The sequence below is a fragment of the Vitis vinifera genome, chromosome 19 (assembly GCF_030704535.1).
Source record: "Vitis vinifera cultivar Pinot Noir 40024 chromosome 19, ASM3070453v1".
NCBI lineage: Eukaryota > Viridiplantae > Streptophyta > Magnoliopsida > Vitales > Vitaceae > Vitis > Vitis vinifera.
In genome coordinates, this window is record NC_081823.1 from 26,912,957 (window position 1) to 26,937,499 (window position 24,543).

Consider the following 24,543-nt stretch of genomic DNA (forward strand, 5'->3'; position numbering starts at 1 on the left):
ATAATCTCTTCTCCTGGGCTAAGTCTTGTATAGTTGTAGGTCCCTTATCTTTAATTAACTTTGTGGACTGGTTGAGTTCTTGTTGAGGGTCGATGAGTGCTTGTCTCTTTTGTTTCTTGTTTTTAGGTGACTCTTGTATACTCCCTGTATGCTTCGGGTCGCCTTTCAAGCACCCTTTATCTAGTATATTTTATGTGGGTTTATCTATCAAAAAAAAAAAAAATGTTGGTTTTTCGATACTAGTTAGTTTCATTAATTGGTTGGGCTTTCGTTGAGGGTAGGGTTGTGGTAGTACCTCCTTTATTGCAACTTCTTTTTTGTTTGAGTTGTTTGGGGGTAGGTGTATCATTCTTGTATATCTTGGGTCGCTTTTTTGGTGCCTCTTTCTAATATGTGCTCTTCTTCACTTAAAGAAAAAACAAAAAAAAAATCCGGTTTGGTGTGAGACAAGTAGACTAGATGTTGTTTGAGAAGTGTTTTAAAAAACGGTTGTGAAAAATAGTTTTTGAGAATGGTTTTTGAAAACTGTTCTTTTCTTTGATGTTTTGTAAAAAAAAAGTTTGTTTAGGAACTTGAAATATTTTAAACTTGTTTTCCATGTTTTTAAATTTGTTTTAAAAATAATTTTTATATGTAGTATTTTATTTTTAATCATTCTTTATATTTGTATGATTGTCTCTTAAAATAACCCTTAGAAAACAAGTGAAAATAACTAAAATATGTTTTTTTTTTTTTTGATTGGAAACAAAACAAATATATATTAATATAGAAAAGGAGTACAAGAAGAAGGATGAGAAATCCTCCAACCAAAGACAACTAAATTACGTGAAAAAACACAAAAAACAAACGAACACCCACTAAGGACCAATCCCTATGGAGTACACACCGCTATCCAATCCAGTTGAATCACATTAAGGGGAATCCCCTTAAATGCCTTGGAACAGAAGGCCCAAAGGGAAGCAAGGAAAACTATAGAGTCCCAAAGGTACTCTGAATTCCTTGCTTTATCCTCGAAAATCCTTGCGTTTCTTTCCCACCACACCACCCGAATTAGAGCTATGCTCGCAGCTTGCCACAAAACTATCCCTCTCTTAGAATTACCGAAGCCTTTAAATTTGATGGACATCATGTCATATATGCTCCTTGGGGAAACCCAATCCAACTTAGCTAACTGAAATAGCCTGTGCCACAACCCAATCGTCAAGGAACAATGAAGAAATAGATGATCTGCTGATTCCCCGTGCTTCATGCACAGGATACAAATATCAGGACTAAGGGCTTTGTAGGGTCTTCTCACTTGTAACATATCATTAGTATTCACCTTCTTGTGTGCCACTAACCAGACAAAGGACTTCACTTTGAAAGGAACTTGAGAATTCCACACGAACTTTGAAGGAAAGTTCTGAGAAGATCCAGAAGATTGAGATAATGCTAGAAAAAAGGATTTGACTGAAAAAAGCCCTGACGAGGATAAAGGCCATAATCTGGCATCTGGGACCGAAGGAGAGAGATACAAATCGTCAAGAGACCGCATGAGGCCTTCTAAGTCCTCAATCTCAGAATCTGACAGGTTACGACGGAAATTCAAATTCCACAAGAAAGGCCGAGATGGACCGAGAACTGAAGAAATAGAAATGTTTTTGTCCACGACTACTCTGAATAGTCTTGGATATTGGGTTCCCAAAGATTGGTCCCCCCGCCACAAATCTTCCCAGAACCGAATTCTATCCCCGTTTCCTACCACATACCGAGTAATCAAAGAAAACTCCTGAAAGACTTGAGCAATAGCCTTCCAAGGACAGCGATGAGACCATCTGACTACAGTGTTAGCATCTCAACCATTAGAGTGTGAACCATAAATGCTTAAAATGACCTGATGCCAAAGAGCTGAACCCTCTCTAGGATACCTCCATAACCATTTCCCTAGTAGAGCGAGGTTCCTCTAAGAAATATTCCCCAAACCCAAACCCCCTATTGTCTTTGGTCTGTACACAATATCCCACCTCACTAAATGATCCCTTTTGCCTTCCCCAACCCCTGACCATAAAAAATCCCTTTGCAACCTCTCTATTTTTGCAGCCACTGTAGCGGGCATTTTAAATAAGGATAGGAAGTAACTTGGCAAATGGGTAAGACAAGACTGGATAAGAGTTATCCTCCCCTCGAAGGATAAGTAGGCCTTTTGCCACCCATCTAACCTACTTGAGATTCTCTCAACCACTGGATCCCAAAATCCACACGCCTTAGGATTCCCGCCCAAAGGGAGGCCCAGATATAGAATAGGCCATCCAGACGCCTTACAATCAAGCATCTCAGCCAATCTTGAAAGATGAGCCTGATCAAGATTGATGCCATAAATGCTGCTCTTGTTAAGATTGACCTTGAGCCCAGAAATGTGCCCAAACACTAACAAAAGACTCTTCAGAGTCTGCAGCTCTTCCTCCCTTGAGTTAGAAAAGAATATGGTGTCATCAGCAAATTGCAAATGGGACACCCTAGTTCTATTTCTACCCACCCTGAAACCCTCCAACATATTTCTTTCCTCAGCTCTCATGAGCATCTTGCTCAGTACATCTGCAACTAAAGTAAACAAAAAAGGGGATAAAGGGTCGCCTTGTCTTAAACCCCTAGATGCCTTAACCCACCCTTTAGCACTACCATTCACCAAGATTGCAAAAGATACTGAAGATAAACACCCACTCATCCATTTCCTCCATCTAGGGCTGAACCCTTTCTTTTCTAACACATGATCCAAAAAATCCCACTTCACATGATCGTATGCCTTTTCAAAGTCTATTTTGAAAACGACACCTTCCTCCCCTGACCTTCTTCTCTCATCCACTATCTCATTCGCTATAAGAACCGCATCCAATATTTGTCTCCCTTGAACAAAAGCACCTTGAGTATAGTGGATGGTCTCATGTAGAACCCCTCTTAGACGCCCAGAAAGCACTTTGACTATTATCTTGTAGAGACTAGTGATCAAACTAATGGGTCTAAAGTCTGATATTCTCTTTGATAGACTCTTTTTGGGTATTAGAATAATGAAAGAGGCATTAGTGCTCTGATTGATAATTCCGCTCCTATGAAATTCAGCGAACACTCTCACCAAATCCTCCTTAATCACATCCCAACACTCTTGGAATATGGCAATAGTAAAGCCATCTGGCCCCAGAGCCTTGTCCCTATCCAACTGAAAAATGGCCTTAGAAATCTCTTCTTCGGTGAAAGGGGATTCTAACCTTAACGCACTCTCTTCTGAAATAGGGGACCAATCTAAACCTTCAACACCCCAAGACTCTCCTGTAGGATTTGTGTAAAGCTTCTCAAAGTAATGTAAAATCTCCTCTGTGATACTCTCGGCATTCTTCAGCACCAAACCCCTCTCATTCTCCAACTCCTTGATATATTTCCTATTTCGCCTGCCATTAGTCACTTTATGATAAAACTTAGAGTTACAATCCCCTTCCTTGACCCATTTCACTTTGGCTTTTTGTCTCCAATGTATTTCCTCCCTCAATATTAATTCCTCTAGCTCCCCTTTTCTTGAGACTCTTTGACTTATCAAGTCAGGATTGAGACCCCCTTCTTGCTCAATGGCGTCAAAGTTAGCTAAATCATTGAGGATACTTTTTTTCTTTTCTTTAAGCTCTCCAAAAGAAGACTTAATCCACTCCTTCAATTTAGCTTTAACATATTGAAGTCTCCTCATGAACTTATAACCTTCCCATCCGATTCCTTGAAACCCACTCCACCAATCTCTAAAGTTCTCCTTGAAATTAGTGTGTTATAGCCACATATTCTCAAACCGAAAAGGAGTTGGCCCCCACATAAACGGGTTGGTATCCATAACGATTGGCCAGTGATCCGATGTCCTTCTGATTAAGGCTTCTTGAAGGCCTTGGGGAAAGAGCAACCCCCACTCATTTGAGTAGAGAAAACGATCCAATCTCTTACACACGGGAGACTCTTGCATATTTGACCAAGTGAATGAAGCATTCCGAAGAGGTGGGTCAAGTAATTCACACTCACTAATAAAACTATCAAAGTCCCTCATACTTGGAGTAAGGCTAGAACCCCCCATTTTTTCTGAGCTTCTCCTTATGACATTAAAATCACCGCCCACACACCATAGCGGATAAGTTAAACCATAAATGTCAAAAAGCTCCACCCAAAAATCCTTCCTAAGTGAGGGGCTGTTTGGACCATAAACAACAGAAATCCAAAGGGGTCCACAACCGTCTAAAGAGAACTTGACTGAGACCGAGAAAGATCCTATTACCACCTCCTCTCTACTCAGAATTTTTGAATCCCAGATAATCAAAATCCCACCTGAAGCCCCAGACGCCGGAAGAGCAACCCAATCCTTATTTCTGACCGTCCAGACACTACCCACGAACCTTCTATCACAGTTCTCCTTCTTTGTTTCCTGAATCATCACAACATCCGGATTCTCTGATCTAAGAAAATCTTTAATCATCCTACGCTTATTCCTTGAACCCAAACCCCTAACGTTCCAGCTGATAATTTTCATGGGAAAACACAAAGACCCTAGCCTACCGAGCCAAAACCAACATGTCTCAATGCCCTGTGGGGCCTCTGCTCTTCCTCCTAGAATACACCTTAATGTCAAGAGAGCATAAAACCTCTCGCACTTTGGCCATTTTCCGGGGGGACAGGCCATCAATAAGGAAATCACCCGAAACCTCCTTGTGTGACCTGACAATAGAATCCTTAGGGGTACAGCTCTCTGACATCTGGTTAGATAAAGCACACTGGTTCTCCTCCTCAACACGGTTGGGACTGTCACCGTGGTTTAAATAGTCAACATCACTTTTTTCAAAATTTTTTTTTGAGATGCCTTGGTTTTCCGAAGGATACTGAGGAAGAGAGACTGAGTTGGGAAGAATTGGGCCAGAGGGATTCTTCAAAGGAGAATCCGGACTACAGGAAGGAATAGAGGGTGACTCGGGTGGCTGAGAAAGAGAGGGCTGACATACCTCCAAATTTTTGGCTCCCGGAATTTCACAAAACCCCTCGCAGATGAGTCCTTTACCTCTGATTATTGAATTAGAAGGTGAACCCATGTCTGAATAGCCACGAGGATCAAACCCCACTCGTCCCGATAGCCCTCCTTGGACTTCCACGCGGCTCGCCGAGGTGTCCTCCTTCGAGAGCTTACCAGAAAGATGACATCTGGAGAGAGGATTCACTCTGATTCCTCGGTCCATCTGAAAGCCCATCCCAAACTCCTCTACCATGTTGCGGTCTTCACTTGACGACGACGAACCCCGAGTGAAAAAAGGCTCACTGCAACACCGATGTCCCTGTCGTCGATCTGCGCTTGGAGGGAAGAGGGTAGACCACGTCTAATTTGAAATTGCCGTTTCTTCCTCCTGCGTAGCATCTCTCGTGTAAACCGCGGGGGCTTTCCCCTTCCTTGCTTCGATTTCTTCCCTCCGCGACCTGGCTTCCATACCATAGGGCTTCGATCCTCCTAATTTTTGGCCCAACCCCGACGGGCTTTTGAACTTACAGCCCACGATGTTGTCTGACAATGGCCTAGAGTTGGGAAAGGACTGGGCCTTTAGCTCATCGGCCCGACCTTCTTCTCCAAAGAATACCTCGACGCCGGCCCTTGCTCCGTCTTGACAGAGCGTCGCGGTCGCCTTTGTAGAAGAAGCAGCTCGCTGGGGAGAAAGGGGCGAAGCCGATGCAGACTGGTGGTCTTGAGGCTCATCTGGGCCATCTTGAAGCCCACGATGCCTCATCCCACTTTGGGCCCTAACCTGTTGGGCTTTAAAAGAAGACTCATGCTCTGGCCCAATAAAAATTGCTTCAGCTTGGCCCGATCTGCTCCATCTCCCTCCTGTCTCCCCTTTGTCCGCCAAACACGTCCTTGACTGCCGATAACGTGCCCGGGGAAGACGCCTCTTTCTGTAGCACTCAATGTCCTTAACGCTACCTCGTAGCCCTTCTGCAACTTTTGACGACTAAGAGACGCAACCTCCCACTCTCACCCACTCGTTCCTGCTACGGTTTACCTCCGACGTGACAGCATCGACGTCTTCGTCTTCTCCGGCGACTGAAACTGCTACTGTATAGGACCATTCCCCATCTTCCACCTCAAGCAACGCTGGTAACACTACGTTTGGAAGCATCTCCACCCACAGCTTCGCCCTCGTTAGGTCCACCAGCTTCAAGGTTTCCTTTGCCACCTTCGTTACCCTCCCCCATTTCTTCAAAATGAAATTCAACTGAACTTCATCCCACAAATGGAAAGGGAGACCTCTCAATGCTAACCAGCCCCTCCTGAACTTTCCTTGAACCACCATGTTTTCCTTGGGCGACCATTTCCTTAGTAGAATCGTCCTCCCTTTCACTGAAAGTCTTCCCTGATCATGAACACTTTCCGCTCTCCTTATTGTACTCACAAAGAAGCATCCTTTGAAAGCGGAAATGGCATTTATGGACACCATTCCTTTCATCCCCATCATCCTCGCAATGGCTCTTCCTACATGAGTCCAGTCATGGACTTCTTCTTGGCTTTCACATATTACAGCTCTGGCCCATTTTCCAACTGACCACGTACCTCCAGTCCTCAAACCAGCCTCTGCCACCACTTCTGCATATGACCTTCCTCCTCTGAAAGTGTCCCTATTCATCCGGATATCACCATTCTTCTCCTTCGAAGCTCCTCCGTCTCGTTCATAATATTCTTGCACTGATAGGATCGCCTTCCTGAGATCTTCCCATCCTTTCCCTTTTACGCCCTCGGGGACGACAAGAACTAGAGGTTTCCTTTTTGTAACGAATTCTGTAATTTTCATGAACCTCCCTCTGTTATTGAAGCATATCTCCATCAGGAGGGTCTTAGTCTTACCCCTGATCTTTCTTACAAAACCCATAGAAGCCTCCACCTCCACAGCTTTCTTCAAATGCTCCATCAACCAATCCAGCTCCTCCATGTCAAATCCTATTGAAACCACGAAATCTCGGCTCCTTTCTGTTACCGATACCCAAGTTCCACCATTCAAACCTTCAAACTCTACCTGAAAATACTTTTTCTCCACAGTAATACTTTTTCCCATTTTTTTTCAAAATAACTAAAATATGTTATTTGAAAATACCATATTTTCTATTTTTAAGAACAGAAAGTTGTTTTTTTTTTTTTCACATAAAAAAAATTGTTTTTTGTTTTCTGATTACCAAACAATTTTTACTGTTTTTTGTTCAAGCGAATAGAAAATTGTTTTTGAAAACAGTTACCAAAAAAAGCCTTAGTTTTCCTACAACTATTGATGTCTTCCTTTATCCACCGGAAATCCTTCAAACTTAGCTCCTAATTTATGGTTAGGATCAATTGGAGTGTCTATTAGTTTACAACCAGTCATCCCAGTCTCTTGTGAAGATCCCAAACATACTTTTGTTTGGAAACAAATATCCTTTGTGGTTTTGTTTTTGTGAGAAGGATCTTTTATCCTTCTTTTGTACTTTTATTATTATTTTTTGATAGGTTCTTTTGTACTTTTATTATTATCAACATATATATTTCGCTTCTGATTAGAAAAAAAAAACAGATATACCTTGTCTTGATCTAGCCACTTACATGCCCAGAAAGTATCTTAAGAAAGTCTTCAAATTTTTTATTTCCTCTAAATCATCCGCTTTTACAATTATGTCATCTACATTGACAATAAGCACTGTAAGTTTCATTAGTGAGGATCATTTAAAAAACAATGCGTGATCTCCTTGGCTTTGAGTAAAACCATATCTTTTCAAGGACTTAAAATCTCTCAAACCAAGCTCTATGAGATTGTTTGAGAGCATATAGGGACTTTTTAGTTTACAAACTCTCTTTTTATCGAACAAGTTTTCAAAACTAAGTGGAGCATCCATATAGACTTCTTCACATCAAACTGATGTAGATCTAGGTTGATCACCATGGACGATAACATTTTAATTGAGTTCATTTTGGCAACTAGGGCAAATGTTTCTTGGTAATCAATGCCAAAGGTTTGAGTGTATCATTTTGCCACTAACCTGGCCTTATACCTTCCTATGGAGTTATTTGCTTTAGAGAAAACCCATTTACACCTTACTGTTCTATTCCATAAGGCAACTCTACCACTTCCCCAAATCTTATTCTTATGCAAGACTCTAAATTCCTCAAATACAACTTTCTTCTAGTTGGGAATTGCATGAGCTTCTTGTATGCTGTTGGGAATGAGCTCTAGGGATAGGTTTGTTGTAAAGGCTTTGTAGGTGGGGTAGAGACGGTGATATGACACATGGTTGGACAACAGGTGTTTGGTACAAGTACTAACACATTTGCTAATAGCAATAGGAATATCTAAATCAATTTTAGATGAAAGATTTGAAGGAAAGATTTTAATACCTATCTCCGGAGTTGGAGGTTGGCCAATTAAAGGAGAGATAGGGATTGTAGTATTTGGTACAAGTTCTAACACCTTCCCTAATAACAATAGGAATATATAAATCAATTTCAGATGAAAGATTTGAAGGAGAGTTTTTAATACCTGTATTCGGAGATGGAGGTTAGTCGATTAAAGGAGAGATAGGGATTGCAATATTGTCCCATTTCCTTCTTGAGTAAACCAAAGGAGTTTTTTCATCCTCCTTTGTGATTGCTTTCTCATTTTCATTTCCCTGTACAGTTGGGTCCACACCATGTTTAGTTCCTAGCTCAAGTACTTCTTGGTTAATAATCAAAGATTGGCCAAGTTGATAAGGTTCTGTTTGGATAAAATCATCCAACATTGGATAGACATGTGCCAATCATTACTGATTAGGGAAGGACGAATCTTCCATTCAGTACTTCTTCCCTTGAATGTCTATCTCTGCATAATAGGATAGATTTTCAAAGAACTTGACATCCATAAAGACAAAAATTTTCTTGGTCGGAGAGTGAAAACAGTTAAAGCCTTTTTTTTGTTTTTTTTGATAGGAAACGACAAAGGTTAATTGGAACCTTTGAAGCAAGAATTTTTGAGGGATGGTGATTTTGGACATTAGTAAATTCTGAGTGGATGGAGATTTTGTTTTGATCTAATGAGTTTATGAAGAGGGAGCATGAAGATGTGACACATGGATATGGAAGATCTTAGATCTATTGACAAAAATGGTTTATTGCTTTTCTTGGGATGCTAGGGTCCACCCACAAGGTAGCGGATCAGTTGGTTAAGAGAGGAGTCGTTGCTAGAGATGTTTACTGGGGAATTAGCCCTGTTTTATCTGGTTGATTTGTGCCCTGCTGGTATTTAGGATGCTTTAGTTTCTCATATTGGGGTGGGTGGTGCTGCAACCTTCAGCAAAAATCTTTGCCTCATTTTTTGGCCTGGAGGATTGCTCCTCCTTTTTGCCCACAACTTTATCTTCCTAACATGGTGGTTGTGACATTAAATAGGATTTTTTAACATTTTTTATTTTCATCAACTTTTATTGCCAATTGTTTATATTCCTTCTGTGATTTTCTCAACTGTGTAGGTAAACAAACTTGTTGAACTGTACAAAGAGAGTTCAGAGGAATGGTCCAGAAAGGCAGGAGAGCTTGAGGGTGTGATCAAAGCTTTGGAAGTGAGATTTTATCTGTTAATTGGGTGTATTTGGACTTGAGTTGTTAAATATTCTAATGAGTGTTCTTTCATTCCATTTTATTTTTCTTAATTCTCTGTTTTGAATCAGACACATTTGATTCAAGTTGAAAATGACTATAAAGAGAGACTTGAAAAGGAAGTATTTGCCAGAAAGGAACTCGAAAAGGTATGCTTAGTATTCTATTTTTTATTCTTAGGTAAATATATAAAAACAGTAATAGTTGAATTCGTTTGGCAATAATTGATTTGATGATTTTTTTAATTCTTATGATATTTAAACATGTTCTGAAGTTTTAATTTTTTTTAACTCCAGAATTGAATTTGTGATCTAAGAAAATAGTAATTTATTAAGTTGAAAGGGTTAAATATTTGTTCATTTTGAATATCTTGTTCAAAACCTAGAAATGCTTCTGCTAACAATGGTTTGTGAGCATTAATGAATATTTTCTTTTATTTCAACAACTTGTTTTATGAGTCTGAATTTGGAAAAAGATAATCATTAGTTAATTAACAAACTCTAAATAAAAAATTCAGCCTTAAATTCTGAAATATTTTCAAAATAGCTTACAATCTTTTGTTGCTGTTATATTTCGATAGGTTATTTTTTTCCTGTTGTATGTTATTTTTTATTGTTAATGCTGCTTTGAATTTCATGATACTGATTTGTGAAGAGCAAATGATTGGCTCGGTTCAATTTATGTGTGACTTGCTTTGATATGTCTTTCTTTCTCTTGGATATCAACTCACTTATCTTTTGGAGGCAATATTTAATTTTGGGGAATGTTCTTTTCCTTGGTTCAAGTGATGACTTTACCCTTCATAACCACATTATCATTTTTGGTGGTTGTAGGAGGCAGCAGATTTGAAAGGGAAACTCGAAAAGTGTGAGGCTGAGATGGAAACTAGTAGAAGAGCAAATGAGCTAAATCTTCTTCCACTCAGCAGTTTAATTACTGGAACCACGTAAGCCTTAGTTAAATATGTAAAAAAAAAGCAGGTTTAGTGTCCATTTGGGTACACTTCTTGTTTTCTGTTTTTAAAATAAGAAAATAGTAGTAATTTTTATATAAGATACAAGAACTCTTAGAGGTTTACATGAAAAGGTAATGCTTTTAAAAATTGAGGTATCAAAAAATTTTTTACTACCTCAAAATTTAACATTTCTAAAAGAGATTTTTAAAGACATAAGGTAGATCTATACTTTTTATACAAGATGTTCTACTTTTATATAGAAGTTTCTAATTTTAAAAACACTAAACAGGAAGTGCATCCAAACGGACACTTAATTATCTATTTTCATTTATTTTTGCAAGATAGCCAGTTTTAGGTCTCAATGCTGTTCAGTACATGGATGTGACATACAACATGCTCGACCTTGTTGCATATGCTCTATAACTTGAATATCAATTCTTAGCGCTAATATTTCTGATGATTTCTTATCTGCTTTGCTCATTTGCTTATATTCAATTGCTTGGAATAAAAAGCTTGATGCATTGTGTTTCTTTAAAAGTTTACCTACTTTTGGTTTTGTTTGTAGCAGTCGGTGGTAGTTTCTGAAAATTTATTTGTTCTAATTTTATTGTTGATTGAGTTTCTATTGTTTGGGATCTAATTTGGATTATAACTTTATTTGTTAGGCTATCAACTGTTTCATAAGATCTGTTAGATTATGCTAGTAGTTTGGAAGTTGTGTTGGGATGTACTGGGTCACAAATTAATATACAATAATACAAGGCATCAGAAGATACCCCCAAGGATTTTTAGGGGCTAGGATTGGAAGCAGATATCATGGAAAACAGGATCATGATTTGTTGGCTTTTGTTGTTTCTGTATAACGTAATCTTGAGAATTAACTTAAGCTTTGATTGGCATCAAAGACCTTCAGGGCATGCTTAATTGTAGTTCTGCATCAGTTCTTATAATGAGCCAGGGACCCAAGATAAAGAAAATATGTAACAGACGTTGTTCAATTTGTATGAATCAAAAACATCTTAAATTCAGTGACAACACATCTAGAGAAGTACCTGTGCTTCATATTTTTACTGAGCTTTAACCCTGAAGCTTCATATTTCAGTTGGCTGTACCTTAATCCTGAATCCTTTATTTTAGTTTCATAATATTTTGTGTTTTGACATCTACAAACCTCTGTGTGTAATCAAGTGCTAGCCCATTCTAATATGATGTTATTCTGTGATTTAAGCATAAAATTGGAAATTTCTTTTTGTATTATAAAACTATGTTCCAGTAATGCATGGAAATTTTGAGATGCTTCTGATGTTAGTTAATTATATGTTACAGATGGTTGGATTCTTTTCAAACCAATGACATGGTTGAAGATAACTGCATGCTTGTCCCCAAGATTCCAGCGGGTGTTTCAGGGACTGCATTAGCAGCTTCGCTTCTGCGCGATGGCTGGAGTGTGAGTCATTTATATTTTACTTATATTTCTGGTTTCATAATTTAATCATTACGATTTTTTTTTTAAATTTTTTCTCATCTCTCTCTCTTCTCTCTCTTTCTTTGGTGGTTAAAGCTGGCTAAGATGTATAGCAAATATCAAGAGGCTGTTGATGCCTTGCGACATGAGCAATTAGGAAGGAAGCACTCTGAAGCAATGTTGGAACAGGTAGCATTGGCATTTTGCTTTTATTTCTCTTTGCACAATATGTTTGAAGTTTCTATGCTCCCAATAAGGGCCAACGTATCTGATAATTTCATAAGACTAGATGGTGCTTTAGGGGTGGTGCTGATGAGGATGAATCTCCAATATATACATCAGGAAATGGAATTAGTATTAGTTGCAATTAAAGTACGATAATAATTACTTGGAATTAAGTTAGGATTAGTATTTGTTGGAGTTAAATCAGGAGTAGCTAATGAGTTATAGGACTGTAGGAGAATTAAAATTAGAGTCATAATAGGTTGTCGGAATCCTAGTAGACTTTAGATTTCTTAGAGAAGCCTATAAATAAGGCTCATTGATGTAAATTAAAGTAATGGATTGATAATTAATAATATCATATTTTCTTGCGTGCTTTGCAATTTTCAACGGTGAGGTTCTATTGATTTTCTTCTAGGTGAGACTTTTGGTAGGCCTTAGTGAGACTCTAATGTTTCTATCTCTTCTTCTTCGTATCTTTCTCTATTTTATTTTATTTTATTTTTCTCTACTATAAGCTTTAACCCTTGTTCCTTTCCTAAAACCACCCTCTCCCCCCCCAAAAAAAACCCTAGCCCACCTATCTGATTGTAGGCCACCAGGTGCACTCTAAATATGCTTGATTCATACAACTAGGCAGTCAATGTCTACCAATATTCAGATGAATATGATATTTGCCTATCAAAAATAGAAAAAAAAAATTCAATGTAACATGTGCCATTTTTTTGGTTCCTAGTGAATTGAATAAGGTGAAATTTTAGTTATCTTTTAAGAATTAAAGAATACGTCTTCTAGTGCTTATTCTCTTGTGTCTTGACAACAGCATAACTCATCTTTCTTGTATTAAGTTCCACGGGAGAGATGGGATATATATATCCCATGGATCATAAATAGCTTTTATCATCTGATAAAAAATAAATTTCTTATATCCATCTTCTTCTTCTTGTTTTTTTTTTTTTGGATTTTTTTGCATGTTAATCACTTTGTATCAGAATAAGTTATACTTATAATACAGCTCAAAATAATAATATTCATCATTTAGTATAATAATTAAATTACAAAAAATGCTTTTATATATTTAGTATATAATATAATTTAACATATATTTTTGAACAAATAATTGTTGATATTATTGGTAAAAAAAAATTTTGGATTAAAAAATAAATTGTGAAGAGATCTCCAAATCATTCTAAAATATGAGAAAGATTTCTTATTTTTTTCAAATATTAAAATTTTGAATGCAATATATTTTTTATTTTAAAAATACGAGATATTGACATAAGATATGTTTTCCATTGCAATTTTTATTCCTTTGAAAAATCGATATGCAGACTGTAACTTTTTTTGTTTGTTTATATGAAGTTCTATTTGCCTTCTCTTTCTTCGCATTCTTGCTATATGAAATCAGACGTTATAGTCATAATTTCTTCTTATGTTTGGAAAAGTATACATTAGAGAAATTTCAGGGTACACGTGATGGTAAACTTTGACCATCCCTTTTGTTTTGAATGCCATGCGACACACGTTTGTTGCTTTGTTATTTAAGTCCGCCGCAATTACTGTTATGCTTCCTATTGCTTGGGTTTGTGAATCTTTGAGTTATTTTTTGTGATTATAGGCTTATATTTTTAAATTTTGCTACATCTTATTTACCTATCAAAAAATATTTTAAAATTTTGCTCTTGCAGGTCCTGCATGAAATAGAGGAGAAAGCTGTAGTCATTTTGGATGAGAGAGGTATACACTGATATTAAATTGATTATTTATAAATGCCTATCAAGAACTTTAGGTGGAAGGATTTTGTTTTGTCAGGAATTTGGTTGGTTTCTCTTAAATGAATTTCTAGAGGTCCAGAAGTTATATTGCTCTTTTTGGATTGCTTTTGCTTCAAGTTTCTGATGGTAATATCTGGATTAATTTATCCATCTAATGAAAAATATGGATGCTTAGTGTGAAGAGCTCCATAATGTAAAACAGGAGACATGTATTTATAAAGATTAAGACCCTCATGAGATCCAAAGGTGAAAACTCCCAGTGATATTCAGAATAGGGGAAACACACAATTTTACTGGATAAGAAGCTAACACCAACTGGTATATGTGTGTGTGTGTGTGTGTGTATGCTTTCTCCTATTGGTTGGAGGAGAGTGGCCCTGGAAAGCTGCAAATTTTACCTCACTTCCATTGGACTCAACTCTCTTCCTTTGTTTTTAGTTTTGGTGACACATGGTTAATTTCTTTGGTTTAACATTGGGAAAAGGAGGTTGCTTCCTCTACTGTTGGTCTTTGATGCCAAATGGTTCCATGCATCAATGATGGACGATATTAAAATGGGAGATGTGAAAGCCTACTGTCTAACAATCATTATGTTATAGATGCTTGCAGCAATATCTCCTCTTTGCAGGGACAAAACAACCTAGGATGGACACTTTCAATTTAATGTTTTTCTTTGGTTGTGCAAAGGTGCATTTGATAATCAGTAGAAGCTTATATTATAAAAGAGACTTAAGAAATGCTGAGAAATGTTCTCCCAATAATTGTTATATTGTGATTCAAGTTTGCTAGTTATAAAAGTTTTATTGTCTCTATAAGCTTCATAAATGAAAGATCACTGATATCTACAATCATCTATTATTATTACTCTATATCTATAACCATTACCCAGTAATAGTGATGCTAGATGGGTTTGGTCAATTCAAATTTTTTTTCTTATCCATGATCATACTTTGATTTACTGAATGCAACATTGTTGCTTATGCAGCGGAACATGAGAGAATGGTTGAAGGATACTCTGCAATCAACCAAAAACTGCAGCAATCTCTTTCTGAGCAGTCGAATTTGGACAAAACAATCCAGGAACTTAAGGTTTATAGGTTCTCATCACTGTTTTGTGTACTTAACTTTGGTTTTATAGAGTTTGTGTTCATGCATTTGTTTCTCAGGCTGACTTGAGGCAGCAAGGACGTGACTACGCTGTGGCTCAGAAAGAGATTGTTGACCTGGAGAAACAGGTAAAAATAGACAGAATGTCTGATAGCTGATTATTGAATATCTTCACGGTTTGATTTATTTGCCTAATATAATCTTTGAATATGATTTTGTGCTTGAGCATTTCTTTTTGCCTATATTTCTTGGGCATTGACATGCACTTGGACGTGAGACATAGCAAGCTTTTAAAAAAATTGACACTAACATGATGAGGGCATACTGATAAATATATAACGCAGACACGGTGGAGATACCAATGAATTAGAACATTGATTTTTTCAATATAATATGCAATTATATAGTTTAAATTTTAGATTATTTTGTTTGTAGCTGGAACCTACTTTGGTTGATGCCCTCGTGTTTTGATCAAATGTCTAAGTTGCAAAAAGAGTAAGTTGCAATGTGATAACCATAGAAGTAATGTGTCCAAAAAAGAGAAAGATGGTAGGCGTAGGGGTAGAGTGGGGTACAGTTGGAGGGCTCCCCATTCAAACTCATTCAAATTGCATTTTGAGTGGTTTCAGTTTTAACCAGTTCGGAATTATGTGTCATGATTGTGAGAGGGGAAAAATCACTAGATGCATTTTAAGCAAGTCTCTGGTCTTTTAAGAAGTTGAGCGAAGCTGTGGGGGCTCTACTTAAAAATCACCCTGGGTCGCTCAGAGATAGCCTAACATTGGTGAAGGGCCATCTACAAATACCCAAAGCAACTTTACTCCTTATGTCACAGACCTTTTGGGGCATGTTTGGTTTGCCTACATCTAAGCTTGGAAAATCATACTTCTGGCACAGGCTTCTTAGAATATACTAAAATTTTGATTTCTTATTCTAATATTGGGTTAATCTTATTCTAGCATTGGGTTATCCTAGAAATTTGTTGATATTCATGCAAATCTTCAAAAGAATTCTTCTTATACTTATTTGAACTCTCACAAATGTAACCATAAATGTAGTCACATTTCAATTGAACAACAATACACAAATGATACGAGTATTTGGCATAAGGTTATTGCGAGTATATATGGGACACATCCTAATGGATGGGACGCCAACATGGTGGTTAGATGGTCTCACAGATGTCCTTGGAAGGCTATTGCTCAAGTTTTCTAGGAGTTCTTCCATTTTGTCCGCCTAGTGGTGGGCAATGGGGAGAGAATTCGGTTTTGGGAAGATCTTTGGTGGGGAAACCAAACTTTGTGTTCTCAATTTGTTGATCTCTACAGAGTTATTTATGTGAAAAACCTCACTGTCTCAAATGTCCTTGGCAATTCCTTACCATTGTCTTGGAATTTTAACTTTCGCCGCAATCTAACGGATTCAGAAATTGATCTCCTTCAGAGATTAATGTCCTCCCTTAATTCTGTGCTTCTTTCCCCTTCTTCATCAGACTCAAGAGCGTGGTCTTTGTCTTCGTCAGGTTCGTTTTCAGTGAAATCTTTTTTCAATGCCTTGTCAAAAGTTTCAAATCCTTTAATGTTCCTTCCGACCAAGTTTGTATGGAGCTCAAAAGTCCCTTCAAAGGTTAAGGCCCTCGCTTGGTTAGTAGCACATGGGAAGGTAAACACTAATGACAAGTTGCAATTGAGAAGACCCTACAAAGCCCTCTGTCCTCAATGGTGCATTCTTTGCAAAGGAAATAGAGAGTCGATTGACCACCTTTTTCTTCATTGTCCTGTTACCATTGGACTTTGGCACAGGTTGTTCAATCTAGTAGGTGTGATTTGGGTCCCTCCAAGGAGCCTTGAGGACATGTTGGTTATTTTTTTAAAGGCTTGAGGAACTTATTAAGAGGCAAGACACTTTGACAAATTGCTTGCCTTACTTTGATTTGGATGGTGTGGCAAGAAAGAAACAATAGGATCTTTGAGGATAAAGGGAGAACGGAAGAGATGGTTTGGGATTTGATCCGGTTTTATTCTTCTCTATGGGCTTCTTGTACTGAAACTTTTAGAGGAGTTCCTCTAAGCATTCTACAACTCAATTGGATTGGGGTTTGCGTTTCAAGAGTTTGAAGATTGATGGGGTTTCTTTTGTTTTTAGAGTTCTATTGTTGGGTGTTTGTCCTTGGTATTTGTGTAGGAAGGACCTCTCATCCTTCCCTTGGTTTTTTTCTCTTTCTTTTGTCTCTTTTTTCTCTCCTGTATTTGTTCTTTTATTAATATAATCTTCTTCGTTTCATAAAAAAAAAAAAAAAAAAAAAAAAAAAAAAAAAAAAAAAAAAAACAATACACAAATGATACTGAAGGCAATACCATTTGGTCTCTAATGAGCAATTTTTTTTTTTTTTTTTCAAAAAGAGAAATTTTCAAAAGTTTTAAAAACTCATTTTTTTAAAATCAAAATTATCATTTTTAAAATTTAAATAAGATGAAGTATGTGTCTCAACTTCTTAAATCTCAATCGTCTATCCAAAAACAAAAAAAATTCTTAAATCTCAACCGCCTCACAGACTCCATAACATTTGTAACTTGTAACTTCTCAAATCTTCTGTAGCAAATTATTTTCTTAAATTTCAAAGTTCATTTTAAATTTTCCAATTACATTTATTAAATAAATATAGATACCATATTAAATACATTCATCATATATGTCTTTACTTCTAGTAAATAAAAAAGGAATAAAGATGTACGCATTTATGTTCTTTCCTTTTTCTCCGTATCCTGAGAATATGAATAAAAATAGCAAGAATGGAAGGAGAGGATTCCATACCCAACATCTTCAAAATTATGTATGAACTTAATTTGGGAAAATGAAATGCTCAGGGAGTGTGGTTGACATGATAGTCATAATTTTTGGGGATTAATATTACCTGGCCCAAGTGGTAAAGGGTTGGGAGGGTTTGTGGGAGGTTCCAGGTTCAAGTCCCAATGGGGGTGATTAATGTTTCAGGTGACGGTGCTTTTAAAGGAATGCCGAGATATACAGCTTCGTTGTGGATTGGTGGGTCATGATTTCGCTGATAACGGTACAATTACTGCTGCTGATGAGATGAATGCAGAGTCTAATTCTGACGAAGTAATTTCAGAACGGCTTGTAAGTCCAGTTGTTTTCCCTTCCGCAGTATGGCTTCAAAGTTGGACCTGAACTTTTGCAAAAATAAACGATTTTTTATTAACATATTTTTTGACAAACCAATACAGTTGACTTTTAGGGATATAAATGGATTAGTTGAGCAGAATGTCCAGCTCCGAAGCCTTGTACGCAGCCTTTCTGACCAACTTGAGGATAAAGATATGGAGTTGAAGGTAATAAAGAAATTTTGTTTGTGTATGAAGCCTGTGATATTGGATCACTTTCTCTTGGAGTGGAGTAGTACCAATTTTGCTTGCATGGAGACTTAGTTAATATTTAGCTTGGGTGCTGTACTATGGAATTCAGGAGAAGTTTGAACTGGAGCTCAAAAAGCATACTGATCAGGCTGCCTCTAAAGTTGCAGCAGTGTTAGAAAGAGCTGAAGAGCAAGGGCGCATGATTGAATCACTTCACACCTCTGTAAGTCTCTTCAAACCCAAATGTTTTCTTAGTCCTTCTTAGTTAGCTAGTTCATTATTTTTGTGACATAGGTATTTTTGTTTGATTTCTCTCATTTTTCTTTGCTTAGGTTGCAATGTACAAACGGTTGTATGAGGAGGAACATAAACTTCATTCATCTTTCCCCCATTCTGCAGAAGCAGCTCCAGGTTCTCCCTTTCCTCTCCCTATTTGGATTTTATCTATTGATGAAATGAATAGGACAGTTTACATTGTAGTCAAACAGTTGGTGGGCTGAAGGAGGACAGGATTTAAGAAAAGAAAATGGAAATCTTTATGTTTTTTTTTTTTTTTGATAAATAAGCACGGATTGTATAACAAAAAGCCACAAAACATACAGGGGATATACTAGGCAGCTAAGGCCTCACCATCAAACAGGGAAAACAAAAAACTCACTAACCCTTAACTAGAGGCTAACCACTCCAAGAAGTCTATAAGGGAGAGCGACTCCTCTCAAATATATAATTTAGCTTAACCCCATAAATTACAAACAAAAGAATTTTTAAGCTTCTAAATTGCTAACACCCTCCCTCCCCTAAAGGCTAGTCTATTCATTTTCTTCCAAACCGTCCAAAAAATGTACGGCGGAATTGATTTCCAAATCTTTTTTTTTTTTTTTTTCCCCACAAAAGGGCCCCTCCAGCTAGATAAGACATCCTTTATAGTTTCTGGAAAGATCCACTGAATACCAAACAAATCAATAACAATATCCCACAACACTTTGACCACTGTACAGTGTATGAGAATATGATTTACAGTTTCCTCTTCACAGTCACACAAGAAACAACAATTAGGGAGTTGCCACCCTCTTTTTTGAAGCCTATCTAGGGTAAGCATCTTCCCCCAAGTAGCCTCCCACGCAAAGAACGCAATTTTGGTTGGAACTTTATCCACCCAAATGCAACTATTCGGAAAAACGGAGACAATGGGGCTGACCAACAAGCTGTACGCTTTCTTGACTCTGAACTGCCCGTTTTTTCCTCCGTAGTAATCCTGTGACCCCTTAAGACATGGAACAAATTTCTTACCATATCCAATTCCCAATCATTAAAGTCCCTAAGAAACCTTAAATTCCAGCCTCCATGGCCGAAATTCTGGTCCCACATCTCATCCATTGTGGCATTCCTATGAGCAGCTATGGCATAGAGATGAGGGAATCTTTGGGACAATACTGTACACCCGCACCAAAGATCAGTCCAGAATCTGATTTTGGTGCCTTTTCCCACATTAAACGCCATATTTTCCCAGCACCACTCAGTTTCCTTCAAGATCTCCTTCCAAACCCCTATTCCAAACGCCCCATTTGCCTTGTTTGTCCTCTAGCCAAAATCCTCTTGCCCATACTTCGCTACAAGCACTTGCTTCCAAAGATCATCTTTAACACAAGCAAATCTCCATATCCATTTGCCAAGCAAGACTTTGTTCAAAAGGGTTAGCTTTCTTAAACTAAGCCTCCCCTTTTCCTTATCCACACAAATCACTTCCCAGTTGACTAAGTTGACTTTCCTCTCCAGATTTCCTCCTTCCCACAGAAAATCTTTTTGTAACTTTTCTAACCTCCTTGCCACTGTCTTGGGCATACGGAAAAGGGACATTTGATACAAAGGCATATTAGCCATCGTGCTCTTTATAAGAGTGATTCTCCCTCCTTTGGAATTATATTGTTGTTTCCAAAGCGCAAGTCTCCTCCTCACTCTCTCTTCCACCCCATCCCAGACGGAAGCAGCCTTATTAGGCGCCCCCAAGGGCAGCCCCAAATAGACTGAAGGCAAAAGCCCCACCTTGCATCCTAGCTCCACTGCCATCTCGTCAACCTTTTCCACCCCACCAACTGGGATAATCTCACTTTTGGCCAGATTGATCCTTAACCCTGAAGCAGCTTCAAACCAAAAAAGAATCCAGCTCAAATGCATTAAGTGCTCCTTCTTTGCCTCACAAAAAACCACTGTATCATCAGCAAAGAGTAAGTGTAAAATGTTGAAAGCCGGCCTTCTACCCCCCCGGATGCTACACCCAGAAAGATAACCCCCTTCTACAACCTTCCTAATTAGAACACTCAGCACTTCCATTCCCATGACGAAGAGGTAGGGGGAGAGAGGGTCTCCTTGGCGCAACCCCTTAGAACTTGGAAAGAAACCGGCTTGCACTCCATTCATCAAAATTGAAAACCTGGCTATAGAAATACAACTCCACATCCAACCCAACCATTTAGACCCAAACCCCATTTTTTGCAATGCCTTCAAGAAAAAATTGTCAGTTAATACTGTCATATGCCTTCTCGACATCCAATTTGCATATTAGGCCTTTCTCTCCTCTTTTTTGCCATGAGTTGATCACCTCATTTGCAATTAAAGAGCCATCTAGAATCTGCCTACCCATGACAAAAGCATTCTGATAAGAGGAGACCACTTTTCTTACACCTTTTTGAGTCTATTAGCCAGCACCTTAGCCAACAATTTATACAGCCCCCCTAAGAGGCTAATAGGTCTAAAGTCCCTAAGATCCTCAGCCCCCCTCTCTCTTAGGTAACAAGACCAGAAATCTCTTGTTAAGGCTCTTGAGGAAAGAATTTTGCTCATGGAACTCCTTAAACATTTCCAATATCTCCTCTTTTACAAATTCCCAACAGCTTTGCCAAAAAGCCACAGTGAAACCATCTGGTCCAGGGGCTTTGTCTCCATTCATATCCATCAAGGCAGAATGAACCTCAACCTCAGAAAAAGGGAGCTCCAGACACTTTGCTTCTTGTTGACTGATCTGCTTTAACTGCAGTCTCCCTATATCCGCCTTCCACTCCGAATTTTCTGAAAGCAATTGTTGAAATGCATTCGCTACCCCTTCCCTCACTTCTTGCTCCTTTGACAACCACACCCCATTTATCTTTATTCTGTCCAGGGAATTACTTTTTCGATGGGCAGTTGCCATACGATGAAAGTAGCTCGTAATTCTATCCCCTTCCCTTAACCATAACTCCCTTGATAACTGTCTCCATGGATTTCTTCCAAGGAAACCCACTTAGTGTACCACTCCTTGGCTTCCTTTTTAGAAACTGTTTCCTCCTTTGTCAAACTTCTCTCACTTTCCACCAGATCCCAGTAATCCACTTGTCGCAGAGCTAAAGCTTTATTGCTCTCTAGCCTCTCGAATACATCCCTATTCCAAACTTTTAAATTTTGTTTAAGCTCCTTCATCTTTACAACCAATCTATAACTAGCCCTGCCTGTGACCTCTATCCCCTGCCACCAATTACGAATAAGATCTTTAAACCCCTCCTCTTTAAGCCACATATTTTCGAATCTGAAAGGAAATGGTCCTCTTCTTAGGCCACCACCCTCTAGTAAGATGGGGAAATGATCCGAGGTAGGCTGTGGCAACCTTCCCTGTATAACATTGCTGAACTGATCCAGCCAACTGAGAGTCATAAGAAATCTATCCAGTCTAGCCCAGGATTGATTATTCAAACCCCCACTCCAGGTAAATAATCCCTCTTGCAGCGGGAGATCAACAAGCCCTAAGTCATCAATTATCTGAGCAAATCTCCTCATTGCTGAGGTTATTCTCCCTTGTCTACTCCTTTCCCTTTGGGAGAGAATAATATTAAAGTCACCCCCTAAGCACCAGGGCTCTTCCCAAATTCCTCTAATTGCCCCAATCTCTTCCCACAAACACTCTCTTCTTTGGAAAAAGAACCATAGACTCCCGTGAAAACCCGGACAACACCATTTTCCACATTCCTGAACCTATAGGAAATTGAGACCTATCCCTCCTCCCAATCCAAAATTTCCAGGGACCTTTTGTCCCAGCAAATCAAAATACCTCCTGCCGATCTAGCAGCATCCAGAACCCTCCAGTCTAAGAATTTCCCCGAAACTAAACTTCTCACCACCCCTTCAGACATTAATTGGATTTTTGTCTCCTGGATACACATCAAATCCACCTTCTGACTTCTTACAAAAGACTTGATTAATTTCCTTTTAGAGCTGTCATTTGCTCCCCTCACATTCCAACTCAATAATTTGAGCTTCATTGGACTTCCGCTAGTTGGCACCCTCTGCTCTGAAGAGGACATTTTTTCTTTTTTCCCCCCACGTAGTTAATTGAACACTCAAGCCTCTTTAACTCTCTCTTGAATTTTTATTTCTCCAATAGAGCTTTGCTATGTATCCTTCACCGCCTTTTTCTGATTTTGACCAAAAAACTCAGGATTTCCTTTTCCAGGCCTTCTGTTGAGAATCCCAAAAATGACTTAATTTGGCTAGACTACTTTCTTCCCATCTAATCACCTTCTCGCCCCTGGTTTCTTAGGGCACGACCTAAGTTGAACCCCACTCCGTACTCCTTACCTTGTTATCGACACAATTAACCTCAACCAAGTCCCAACATCTATTGCCAGACTCGGCGGACCTGTCTGCATCTAACATTCTCAACATATTTCCCTCCTGGATATCCTCCCTAAGCACCCCAGAATGGTCGTAATATTCCCCCTCTGGAGTCCGACCAAGAGAAAAAGAATTAGAAGGAGAAGACCTCGAGACTCTTAAGCCCCACGAATTTAAAACAGTCTCATACCTCGAAGCTTCTTCCACTAGCGCACGGTCTATCGTTGAAAGTTGGGTTTCCTCTTGCTGCTTCCTCTAGGTTTCCTTCTCCCGGAGCTTAAGAAACTCAATCTCCAAGTTGCATCCACTGCTGGTACCAGGGCGAATTGAGGAGCAAACCTTCCCCGAGAGCCCACTGTCAAGAAGCAGGGTCTGGGCCGGGCCAGGACTGTCCCTTATCAAGACAGATGGCCCAAAAAGCGAAGAAGGCCCTTCAACGGCAGCCCACCCCTTCCCCTTAGAACGCGACGACCCAATCGCTGGCCCTGCTCCAACATCCACAACCCTCTTTAGATTTTCTCCCATTGATGGGCCTTGCGAAGAGGGCCCACCATCTCTCTTCGAACCCAACATACCCTCGGCAAGGGCTGACGAGGAAGGCCCAGCCTCCGATGGGTCTATAAAAAACCGGGTCACCGACTCAACTTGAGCTCGTTTTACAATCACTTCACAACCCGCTCACCTGCCCACCAGTCCCATCTACTGACTGGAGAGGTGCCTTGAGCCTCGCATCTACCAGTTCTTCCACTCACTGGCCAGCATGTGTGGCATCGTCACCCCTAACCTCTCCAATCGTTCTACCGTTCAAGGCTTGACTGTCCACCGAGGCTCTCCTCAGCGACGACCTGATCCCCCACCAAAGGGAGAGGGAATAAATCGCCTCCTCAACCCCAATCTCCAACGTGCTCGGCAAGTCTTAGCCGTTTGACTTAGCTAATAACCGAGCCCACTGAAGTTCCTCCATTCTCTCCGTCTGTGGGTCCATGGTGATGAAACCCCCACACGCTTCCCCCACTTTTCTTAGAATAGACGGGACCCACAATGAGATTGGGAGTCCTAGGATCTTTACCCATGCTTCGTTTCTTGCTTCACCTTCTTCCACACACCCCAACCTTGGACTCCAGCGCTCCAAACCCACCTGAAGCCCTCCCACCAATCTTTTCCCAGAGATTAGGACACGTCTGGCTTCTTCCACAAATTCGAATTCCAAAAGCACCCTACCATTTTCCAACCTTGCCAACCCTAGCTTTCCTTTCAACCCCCAAGAACTTGCCATTAACCACCCCAACTTCTCCAAGTCATCTCCTCTTACTAAACTAGGGTTCCAGCTTCCGACCAGACAATGTTCCTATCTGCTCAAATTTCTGCTT

The 24,543-nt window shown here is 39.1% G+C and overlaps 1 protein-coding gene across 2 annotated transcripts in view; it reads left to right on the forward strand.

The window, feature by feature from the left end:
• LOC100251875 (nuclear-pore anchor) overlaps window positions 1-24,543 on the forward strand; it is a 73,573-nt gene that overhangs the window by 20,817 nt on the left and 28,213 nt on the right. For both annotated transcript variants that reach the window (XM_010646780.3, XM_010646781.3), the window contains exons 7-18: window positions 9,508-9,597; window positions 9,706-9,783; window positions 10,468-10,580; window positions 11,916-12,036; window positions 12,151-12,243; window positions 13,965-14,013; window positions 15,037-15,140; window positions 15,218-15,286; window positions 18,153-18,296; window positions 18,404-18,508; window positions 18,642-18,755; window positions 18,865-18,943. In XM_010646780.3, coding sequence (XP_010645082.1) covers window positions 9,508-9,597; window positions 9,706-9,783; window positions 10,468-10,580; window positions 11,916-12,036; window positions 12,151-12,243; window positions 13,965-14,013; window positions 15,037-15,140; window positions 15,218-15,286; window positions 18,153-18,296; window positions 18,404-18,508; window positions 18,642-18,755; window positions 18,865-18,943 — 1,159 coding nt within the window. The remainder of the gene's footprint in view (window positions 1-9,507; window positions 9,598-9,705; window positions 9,784-10,467; window positions 10,581-11,915; window positions 12,037-12,150; window positions 12,244-13,964; window positions 14,014-15,036; window positions 15,141-15,217; window positions 15,287-18,152; window positions 18,297-18,403; window positions 18,509-18,641; window positions 18,756-18,864; window positions 18,944-24,543) is intronic.